General features: G+C 41.5%; 1 protein-coding gene across 2 annotated transcripts in view; it reads left to right on the top strand.

Annotated features, from left to right (window-relative positions):
- The window catches only part of LOC137288191 (multidrug resistance-associated protein 1-like), a 58466-nt gene that overhangs the window by 35625 nt on the left and 10997 nt on the right, over nt 1-11844 (top strand). For both annotated transcript variants that reach the window (XM_067820630.1, XM_067820639.1), the window contains 12 exons: nt 55-235; nt 597-917; nt 1560-1697; nt 1914-2060; nt 2636-2720; nt 3426-3492; nt 4175-4301; nt 4676-4852; nt 6077-6244; nt 6579-6765; nt 10352-10445; nt 11067-11190. In XM_067820630.1, coding sequence (XP_067676731.1) covers nt 55-235; nt 597-917; nt 1560-1697; nt 1914-2060; nt 2636-2720; nt 3426-3492; nt 4175-4301; nt 4676-4852; nt 6077-6244; nt 6579-6765; nt 10352-10445; nt 11067-11190 — 1816 coding nt within the window. The remainder of the gene's footprint in view (nt 1-54; nt 236-596; nt 918-1559; nt 1698-1913; nt 2061-2635; nt 2721-3425; nt 3493-4174; nt 4302-4675; nt 4853-6076; nt 6245-6578; nt 6766-10351; nt 10446-11066; nt 11191-11844) is intronic.

Raw genomic sequence — 11844 nt, 5'->3', positions numbered from 1 at the left:
GGTCCAGACTCAATTACTTACGCGCCGTTAAATATATGCTCACTGTTTCAACAGCGCATTGATTAACTACATCTCCAACAAGACGCCCGGTGAGGAATGGAAAGGGTACGTCCTGGCCACGTCGTTGTTGCTATTGTCCACGTTCCGGAGCATCTTCTACCAGGCCAGTATCAACCAAGCGGCCATCCTCGGGATGCAGATGAAGACCACCCTAATCGCAGCTCTTTACAAGAAGGTGAGACAATAAAGGCGGGCTAATGTAAAGGGGGCGATTTGTATTTCAATCGTGGACCAAATGAAAAACTGGGTCACCGTTGACCGAGTCAACAATTTTAATAGCATCAATTTGGTCACGTACGGCCAAGTCAATAAAAGAAATTATAAGGTGAAATTACTTATACTGAATCTCAAATTACTTATACTGAATATCACAAGTAATGTTACCGATTATGAAAGTGCTGATTTATAATGAATATCAAACGTAATTATTTATGATGAATGACATAACAATGAGAAATGTGGATGTCACAATAAAATATATAAAATACTCAGTCGTTATATGGTGTAAATGTTGGTTATGATGGTTATATTTCAAGGCTCTGACATTAAGCAACGAGGCCAAGAAAACCACGACTACCGGCGAGATTGTGAACTTGATGTCTGTGGACAGTCAGCGCATCAACGACGTCATGAACTACCTGTACCTGCTGTGGTCAGTTCCCGTCCAGATCATCCTGTCCATCATCCTGTTGTACGTCACGATTGGACCGTCTGTGTTTGCCGGCCTTGGCGTCCTCCTCATCATGATTCCCTTCAACGGCTTCCTTTCCAACATACAACGTCATCTACAGACCAGCAACCTGAAGGACAAAGACGAGCGGATCAAACTGCTGAATGAGATCCTGAACGGAATCAAGGTTAGAAAGATAATATAGTATTCATCCTGAGTGTTGGTTTGTTTTAAACCCCAACAATATTCGTGTGAATGTAGAGTTTAACTGCAGCGCGTTCACGTTATATTTCCACTGTAGGTTTTGTGTGCTCTTAAGGGTGTTTATCGACATCGATATTCTAGCTATTTTCCGGCGGTCTGTAAATATTCAATTTTTTTTCCAATGGTTAAAGTCATGAGCATCAGTTGCGCAGTTGTGATGCAATGATAAGTTGAAACCAGGTCAGCCAGCCTGACCACCATATCCAGTATATTACAGCAGGCATTGTTTGCTTGTTATATCCTGGTGCTCTAAATACGCTAAAGCGCCTATACGTATATACGTCGGACTGACAGCTCTGTCTGCTATTTCTGGTGTCCCCCGCCTTGACATAGGTGGCGGAAACTGACTCACTAGCTCGATCAGTTCGAGGCACAGTTATCAGTATTCACTCACTTCAGTAAGGTAGTTCAGTTGTTAATTTGTCCTCTTATCACGTCGAAGACCCATTCCCCACGTGGATGCAGTGTAGAACGCCCATTTCTTGTGTTTCACGTCACGACATAGCTTGAATAGTGGTAACGCGGCGTAAAACTAAATTCACTCACGGAGATTATGTCGTTGCAGGTACTGAAGCTGTATGCGTGGGAGGAGTCGTTCAAGACCAAGGTGGAAGAGATCAGAAAGAAGGAGATCAGCTCACAGCTGAAGATCGCCTACCTCTCCATCCTCACTGGACTCGGCTGGACCGTCGCACCCTTCCTGGTATGGTGTTTGGGTAGTCTAGTGGTTAAAGTGTTCTCTCGGCACTCCGAAGACCCGGGTTTGATTCTCCACATGAGTACAGTATGTGAAGCCCATTACTAGTGTCCGCCACCGTGACATTGGTGAAGTATTACTAAAATGGTGTAAAACTATACTCATCACTCACAAAATGATGTCCATTCACTCTTAATCATTGCCACCTTTTATGTGTTGTAGGTAGTTGCAGCAACGTTTGCAGCTTACATCCTCTCCGACCCTAACAATCAGCTGGACGCTAACAAAGCCTTCGTCACTCTCTCCCTCTTCAACATCCTCCGGGTGCCAATGAACCTTCTTTCGGCCATCATGTCGTATACTGTTCAGGTATGACTGAGTTACCTCCCTTGACAAGCATGGCTGTTGTGTCCATCGGTTATCGCTAGCACCTTTCCATAAATGCTATTCGGTTTTAAAATTGAAATTATTCTGTAAATACCATTTTCTTATGAAGCAAGGAATTCGAATTCAGTGAAACCACAGTTGCTGTAGTGTCTCTTTTCACTTTCACATGAGAAAATTCGGATCGGCTGAAGAGTTGGTCATAGTTTGAATTGGTTGATAAGACTCATGTTTCGGTGTGGTGATTAATGACAAAATGTGATCTGAATTATCATGTGCCTTTGGCACCATTGGTACTAAACTCGAACACTACTGGGTCGAATGTGACGGGAACTGCGAGAATACTTCGAGTTTTCAAATTCTGACCGACATAACCGAAAGTGCTTAATAGAGAAGCGCAAAAAGGGATCAAGCTTGTACTTCGAGATACCCTTTTTCGACTGCATAGTGTTAAGCATCACCTGTTTATCGAAACTAGAATCGATGAGGGACTCACTCACTAACCCACTGATTTTTAGTGTTAAATGTTAACAATAGTGACATGTGATGCACTATTTTAGGCGTATGTGTCAGTGAAGAGAGTGAACTCGTTCCTCTGCAGTGAAGATCTTGACTCCAGCAACGTCACGTACGACAAAGACGCCGGTGAGTAGATGCACACACCACTGATGAGTCGGAACACAGTCTATACAAAGCACAGTTCATCAGTTGGAGTAGTGGGATATCTTTGTGGTTAGGGCGTTCGCTTGTCAAGCCAGATACCCGGGTTTGATTCCACATATGCGTGAAGTCCATTTCTGGTATCCCCCGCCGTGATATATTTCGGGAATATTGCTGACAAATAAAACCCAGAGTCACTCAATCGCTCAATCATATTTTATATGATGAAATACAAAATTATCTAGTCAAAGCGACGTTAAGTACATCGTAAATTAATTTCAAGATTATCCCCAACTGATCCCGACGTTTGAATGTCATAAAACAAGATTCACATTTAGTGACTGTTTTATTTTGCTAGTTTCTATATTTCTCCCTTCTCTTTCTATGAGGGGTTCGAGAAAAGAAACACATAAGCTAAGCACAGCTTTAGATCAGTCAAGGCCCGGGTTAGAAATGGTCTTCAGCGACCCATGCTTGTCGTGAGAGGCCACTGGCTTGGATGACACGTCATCACATCCTAGTAATGTATATATGCTCATGCCGTCGATCACTGGATTGTCAGGTCCAGACTTGATTGTTTACAGACAGCTACCTTATAGCTTGAATATTGCAGAGTTTGGTGTTAAACAACAAATCAACCTGCTAATAGGTTTAAAGTATTTAACCTAACATATGCACATGTATTTTCAGAGTATGCAATACAGGTTGAAAAGGGTATCTTCACCTGGGACAGGTCTCAGCCCCCAAACTTGAGGGGGTAAGTATTCCCAATACCACTTTCAATTAAACAATTCAACTGTTGTAACTTCATGTCATGTGTGCGTGTATTTCATTTGAACTGAAGGCGCTTCATGTTCCATTCACGCAGTGTGCGAAAACTCCACTGGTCGCTTAGCCCGTGGCTAGTATAAATCCAGTCGGGCTAGCAAATCGCCACAGTCGCTAGCCCGACTGGCTAGTACATTTTCATGGAGTCATTTTGTAAACATATCACTCTCTCAGACTTGTACGTTATAACACACTTTTATGTCATACAAGATTTGGGCCTAATAAATATGTTTGGGATTCGAACCAGCAGTCGCAGATGTGTAATATATGAATATCGTGGAAGCATAAAACATTGTTGGCTATTCACTATAGTCAATTTAGCATTGATAAAAATCTGGGTAAGAAATAGTCTTCAGCAATCCATTATGGCGTAAAGGATTATGTTGTGGTTTAATGGATGCATATCATCGTATCCCAAGGGCGGGAACAATTTCTCGGTCACTGAATTGTGACGAATGTCTGGTCCAAACTTGTCCTGCAGACTGTGGTAATACAGCCATTGTGAAAAAAACAACAACTAAAGACTGAAAAAAGACAATCGCTCGAAACTTTACCGAGCACAATCTATCAACTCACGCGTTTTCATTTTTTTCCATTTTCTCTTTCACAAGCATCAATCTGAAGGTGCCGGAAGGAAAACTTGTCGCCATTGTTGGTCACGTGGGTAGCGGGAAGTCGTCATTTTTATCCGCCATCTTGGGTGATATGGAGAAACTCTCTGGAACCGTAACGGTCAAGGTGAGAAAACAAAACACTGTACTCCGTCACTGTTGACAACAATCTACCATTCATTCATGATTCATCTATTACATGATGTTCAACGTTTCATTTGACCGTGAAGATTCGGGTTAGAGGTGGTCAAATTCAATCCATGCTTGTCGTAAAAGGCGAATGATTTAAGTGAGTGGTCAGTCATAATGACCTGGTTCACACGTCACCGTATCCTCAGTGTGCTGATCGATGCTCATGCTATTGATCAATGGATTATCACGTCCAGACTATAATTTACAGACCTCCACCGTATTCTTAGATTGACTGTGGCGTTAAACAACGAACGAACCGAAGTTCCATCTGGAATGTATTCAGTTTGTCACTGTTCCACATTGTTTCAGTCATCAACGGCGTATGTGCCCCAACAAGCCTGGATCCAAAACACTACACTAAGAGATAACATTCTCTTTGGTAAAAAATTCCGTGAAACAAAGTATCAAACAGTGATCGACGCATGTGCGTTGAAGCCGGATCTTGCTATCTTAGCTGCCGGGGACGAGACTGAAATAGGAGAGAGGGTATGTACTAGAAAGACCCATTTGAGCCGGTAACTTTCCATTCTTTAAAAGACTTTTACTATTCATCAGGTAATGTGAACATCAATGAGTTTATTTCATCGTGATATGATTGATTAACTCCCGGGAGATATTATTGTTTCATACTGACATCGTTTGAATGGAATCATAAACAGTGTTGTTTGTGAAACAAAGTCATCGGATATATTAAAGCTTCAAAACTTGAATAACATAACTTTTTCGTTAAAATGAAAAACAAAATTATCAAAATATCTGAGGCTCTGACACCACCGAGGCGTGTAATATAGAAAATCATAGAAGAAAACAGGTGACGTCACCATTGAGAGTGATGACATTCGACCTTGACGTTTGCCCATACTGCCAGCCGCCATTTTCTTTCAGTCGATGTTTTCATTGCAGTATGTTGTAATTTATGGTGCAGTTGTTATGGTCGACACCGGCAAAAAAGTACATAATAACCCAGGTACATGTTAGTCAGATATATCGTCAGTAATGAACCCAAGCTGAAAAGAGCCGTAGGTGATTGAACATCAAGAGCTGATCTATTTATGACGTCACCTTAATAACGGTCCGTCGTCAAGCATTTTGCGGGCTTTAACAAGTTACATTGGCCTGCTCATTTCTGATAACATGCGAACGTTGATAATTCTAACCATTTTAGCTATAAGGGAATATAGAGCAGACTCGATTATTTCCTTAAGATTTATTTTGAAACGTGTGTATTCCTATATCATTCCTAACTACTCATTTCTTTCCGTAACCTAAAAGAGGACTCGTACCCTTTTCGCAGCCATTTTACTGAACTTGACTGAGCTCAAAAGCGCAGTCCAGTCGCCGAACTATTTTCAAGGGCATGTAAATCTAGTTTACCTGGATACCACACATGGCACCAACGCCGAGAAATATGCTTCAGAGGGTATGTTAAACACTTAATGTCTTTCTACGCCAAATATTAATACATCCTCGTTATAAAAATTCAGGAAACTCAGGACAGATTCTGCAAGTATACTTGAAGCGTCTATTATGCAAGCCGAATGAAAAATATTTTTTACTCACTATGTAGACCCAATTTCTTCTCTACATACGCGCATTCTGATTGGCTGGGGGAATATTTCTCTTGGACATTGCTACGAAATGGGTACGAGTCATCTTTCAAGTCACGGAAAAGGACGAGTGGGTGTTGATGACCTTAACCTTGACCTTCAGGGTATCAATTTGAGCGGAGGTCAGAAGCAACGCGTGAGCGTTGCACGTGCAGTTTACAACAACGCGGACATCTATCTGTTTGATGACCCTCTTAGCGCCGTGGACAGTCACGTGGGAAAGCACATCTTCAAGAATGTTATCGGCCCTAATGGTTTACTCCATGGAAAGGTATAGATAGGTCTTCTGTGGATAATAACATCAAATATACTCCTCACAAAAAAAGCAAAAGTATTGTCAGAATGTAATCATTTTCTTTCTCGATAGCATGTTACTGAAAGTTAAAAATTCAAAGAATACAGAGCCTTTAGTGACTACCAAACTGATTCATCTGATAACATCATCCGAATACAGCCTCAGAAAATAACCCCCCAAAACATGCAAAATGTGTGGCACGAATGTGCTCCATGCAGTCTTATAGGTTAAATCCAAACTGTCATTCCTCTGGTACAATCCATGCTCTTTCGTTAAATGTAACTTTACGGTAATATTTCCTATTGAACAGACCCGGATCCTGGTGACTCACGGAGTCCACTGGCTTCCTATGGTGGACCATATCATTGTAATGAACGACGGCTGTATCACGGAGACAGGGAGTTACGATGAGCTGATGTCCCACGACGGCCATTTTGCTCAGTTCCTCAAGACTTACCTCATAGAACAGGAAGAAGATGACAGCGAAGATCCAGAAAGTGAGTATTGTGAAAGATATGTTCTCTTTCTCCCGCCAGGAACTTCCAGTGTCCTTTGGTCCATCCAGTGCCCACTGAAGTGGCACAGCATAGTATTTCAACCTAACATTGTGGCAGTGCTTCACAGCAAAAAATATCTGCCAAAACAGAATGTAGGATTTTTTTGGCTGGTTGTGCAGCGTTTGCACACGTTACCCAGTCTTTCCAGATTGGTCACACTAGAACCATACTTCCACTTCTCCCATACTGTTTCCTGGCTTGTCAGCGCCATACCAAATCAAAGTGGATGGTCGCTGGTACAATGTGTGAAGCCCATTTCTAATGTCTCTCGCCGTGATGTTCCTGGAATATTGCTAAAAGCGGCCTAATTCTGAACCCACTCACTCACTCACTCACTTCAGTGCTCGGCGACCTCGTCGTAATTATACCTTGAACTACATTTTCAGCTCCCTTTGCTTGTAATATGCATCTCCCGCCACAACGCTATAGTATTGTTGAATGCGGCGTAAAACTAAACTGTCTCACTAGTTTGCATCCCTGTATCGCACTTGATGATCTGTTGTCAAAATTCCCATTACCCTTACTCCTGTAATTGTATAACAAATCTGATGATATCTTAGTGGCAAAATCTGACAGCGGTTATGCTGTCGCCTATCTTATATCAGCCAAGCTGATTACTGATATTATATCATACTCTTCTAACAAGATATCGTGTGTATGGTACCGTTGGAGGTACGGTTTATCAACTGGTCTTCACTCTTCAGTAAACCATTCTTGCCTAAAAGGCGACAAATTGTGTCGTGTGGTCGGCTCGCTGACTGGGTTGACACATGCCCATTGTATATAACATTTATTATAACTCACTGGATTGTTTTGTGTAGACTGAAACGTGAACGCAGACTCCCGTCATACAGCCGGTTTACTGTTGAGTGCGATATTAAACCAGATAAAAAGGTTTTATTAAGACTCATGTGTGGCTGTGTGTTTACCGCTGCACACAGGACAACGACATTACAACGACATCAGCTGCTACAGCGACGAGTGTTCGGCTGTTGAGGAGGATTACTATATCCAAAACCTGGCCGACTCCTACGAACTCCGCACACTGCCGATAGAGGAGGAAGAAAAACTCTGTACATGCAAACCGGTGTCGATGTTATTGATGTTGTGTACTATACATACTTGACGTATGCATGCTCGTGTTTATTTGCTTAAATAGCTCAACAAGGACACGTGTGCTTAAGGACTATTTATAATTTGCTATAAAATATATATTCGATGACACGTGTACTTGTCGAGAGTGTATGATAGGATGAAGGTGTATGATGATATTTTCATTTGTGGGTTTTGTTCAACTTTTTGTGTTTTCAAACGTGATTATACCAAAGGTAAATACATAAGTGTAAAGATCTTTCTTCTTAGGGAAATATCGTCGCGAAGTTTAAAGAAACACTTTCGGACCTGTCGAACACTAAGCTCGTTTGTTTCCCAACGTGGCGAGGTAGCCCAGTTGTTAAGGTTTCGCTCATCACATGGAAGACCCAGGTTTGATTCCCCACAAGGCTATAATATGTGTGAAGGCTATTTCTGGTTTCCCCCGCCATATGATTGCTGGAATAGCGCTGAAAACGGCGTTAAACTAAACTCTGCAGATTCGAGTCTCATCTTTGTTAATGCCTGAAATCCATTACTAGTGCTTCTTTCTATGATCATGGTTAAAGGCTTTCCTTGGTAGGTGCTGACGGCATATATCTTTCATTGCATGGTGAAGTTTTATACGTATGCCATATGATAAACACATGTGCAATACGTACCGACTGCTATGCTAAGGACGTGGCGTTAGGGATCATAAGATATTCATACACCGTACAATTTGAAAAACTATCTGAAAATATTATCAATGATTCCTAAGATTTTTGTTCTGGTCGTGTATGGTTGCACATCAACGTCATTGTTTTACTCTGTGTTTCACCTAGGTTATTTTTACATTTATTAAGGCATAAAAACGGTGGGGCAACAGTGGTTGATCCAAAAGTCAAGATTCGATTTCTCAGAAAGGTTTAATGTGTGAAGGGGTTTTAGGTCCGCATACGGCAGTATCGATACCTGGGTCTAGATTTTCGAAGCTCTCTTAGCGCTAAGATGGTCGTAAGTTAATGTGAATGTATGGCACTTACGACTATCTGAACGCTATGAGAGCCTCGAAAATCTAGGCCCTGGCGTATATACTGGAGGAATAAAATAGGAATCACATGGCAGCACAGGTGTTCGTTTATTTTCATACAGGTCACTTCACAAGCTTTGTATCGCTTGTGGAGAAACCGGAAATACAATAATGGAACACGTTTGCTTTCAAGCGACCCCTTATTTGTTTCTCTTAGTATAAATGGTACTCATTCACCACATGTGTTACAACCCACAAGGTCGGTGTGATGGTCTTGTGGTTAAAGCGTTCACCCGTCACACCAAAGACCCGATATGGGTACAATGTGTGAAGCCCATTGTGTCCCCCTCCGTGAGATTGCAGGAGTATTGCTGAACGCGGCGTAAAACTGTACACACTCATTCATTTGATTGCACACGGTTTAAAGGTCATAGGAATTATCTCACTTACCACAAGCGTGTAGCAGCGAAGTCCGGTAGACCTACATTCTTGACATATAACCATAGTTTCCAAATCTACATTGAGCCTTAGTTCACTAGTTTCCTCCGTGGAGCAGAACAGGCCTCTCGTGGGCGATTGTTAACGACATTTACATATGATCAGACACCTACAATGTCCGATCAGGTATTTCTTGACATGGAGCTAATTCACCTGGTGACTTCAACAACATTCACAAGCTGATGCACGTGATGCCTACGAGCTTCACACACTGCCACACGAGGATGTGGAGCTCTGTATTTATTTTGTTGCTGTCAGTATCCTTACTGTGGTGTGGTGTATAATATATGCATGATGATGTTGTCTTGTCCCATGTACTCAATACTTAAATCGATGAAATGTCAAATTTAAGATTGCAGCTTTCAGGCACATGATGTAGTGTCGTACTTTGCACGCCACATAAAAAGTATGAACACTGAGTTGATAATTTTTACCTAACGAGTAATTTGCTTGCTTTGCAATCTGTTTTTGTAACTATACACTGAGTTTGAAAATCTAAACGTTTACTTTAAATTTCGGAATTCCAAATTCTCATTAGCGTAGATTGTTACTTTCGACAGAAGGTTATCTATCACACCTCATTCTACATGGACAGTGATCAGCTACAGAGAAATAAATAAAACATTACATTTGCTGAAACCGGCATAAAACTAGGCACAGTCGATCATGGGTTTGATTCCGAATTTAATCCAAGTATAACGCTCGGTTTCTCAACACCAATTTCATGCTTGATTGTCGACAAAGTGAAGTGTCACACTTTGAAACGAAAATAAGCTTTAGCGGAGTTCCATGTAATATAAATTGCACTTCACTTAAAACATTCACTTCAAGCATGTTATTACCAAATGGTTTTGTACTATGCTGTGATGCGTAATCCAAGCTCGATCCATTTAAACTAATGTAAATTTTTGTTTAACTTCACAGTTCAGATGATCAGGGAGAAAATGCTTGAAAGGGTAGAATCTGTGACGTCAGATGGTACATCGGCCGAGGAGGGTTCATCAAGACTCAGAAAGAGGTATCCTACACTTTAACAATATAATGGTAAATGATAGCTATTCGGCTCGGCTCGGTCCAGCTCGGTCCAGCTCGGTTTGGCGTGGTTTTATTTTCTGGAAGCCGCTGAGCCTGCTTATAGCGACTCGTTGAGTTGACAATAGTTGCTCAACTACTTCTGTCTGGTACTCATTTATTGCCGACTTCCCTTTTTCGTTGATAGACTAAGTATTATTCAACGAATCCTTTACTATTCACGTAAGCTTGCAAGTTAACATGCGTTACATACACCATCAAAGTGCACACCAAGTGTGTAAGAGCCCAAGGATAGAGAGAGTCAGTGTGTCTGCATGAGTCCATATGGTAAAGAAATCGGAAGATATTGCTTTGTTTGTAACATGCGAACAAAGCAGAGACTGAGCGGGACTATATTTCTACATGAGTCTGCTATACGATAGGATACATCGCGAATCATTATCGTCTGTTAAGAGCATTGTTAGAGAATGTACTACATGAATAGGTTACATTCCTAGCTATTCTTCGGAATGTAACAGGCGAACAAATGATGGACTGAATGAGGCTTCATGGCCACGTGTGTATATTTGGTAGGGTACATTGCTAGCTATTCATCTGTTTGTAACAGACGAACAAGCAAGGGACTGAGTGGATCAGGGAGGAGAAGGTCGACCATTGAGAAGAAAGAGACAAACGCCATGAAGGAGCTGCAAGGTCGACTAACACAATCTGAAGCAATGGAGACAGGAAAGGTGGGGGTGACAGCTGGAATGTTTCATGACAAATCGTAGTTCCTTAAGTTTAGGAACATGATGAGATGCATGTGTGTTGTGACACGATAAAATACCAAACTAAGGTATACTGCAGTTATGAGGAACTCTAATTTACGACTAATTTTAGTTCTTTATAAGCGTGGTCACCCGTGAAAATTTCGGTTAGAACTGGTCTTTAGTTAAGCCATGCTTGTCGTAAGAGGCGACTAACGGGATCGGGTGGTCTGTTGACACATGTCATTATATCCCACTTGCGTAGATTGATGCTCATGCATCTGATCGCTTGATTGACTGGTGCAGATTATTTACAACTCACCACTAATTGATAATAAATAATGACAACAATTGATTTGTGTAGAGCCTTTCTAGTAACTTTTACTGCTCAGTTGCGCATAAAAGTTCCTGATCATTGTGTCAACTTTAAGAATTGCAGTTGTAGGCATCGCTGAAGAGAAAAGTTTTCAAAAGGCTACAAATTGATGTGCAATTCCATTAAGTGGGAGCCTTCGCAGATAATGTTTTATCACCCATTCTGCTGTTTGTGTGTGGGATTTCTGCTGAACGTAGGGAGCGCCTCCAACAATACTTGTGAAGTAAGGATGTTAAATACAAAGGTGCAGTGTCAGTGTACAA

Source organism: Haliotis asinina, chromosome 1, assembly GCF_037392515.1.
Source record: "Haliotis asinina isolate JCU_RB_2024 chromosome 1, JCU_Hal_asi_v2, whole genome shotgun sequence".
Taxonomy (NCBI): Eukaryota; Metazoa; Mollusca; class Gastropoda; order Lepetellida; family Haliotidae; genus Haliotis; species Haliotis asinina.
The sequence above is the reverse complement of the archived record's forward strand: the minus strand, read 5'-3'. Positions and strand labels throughout refer to the sequence as shown.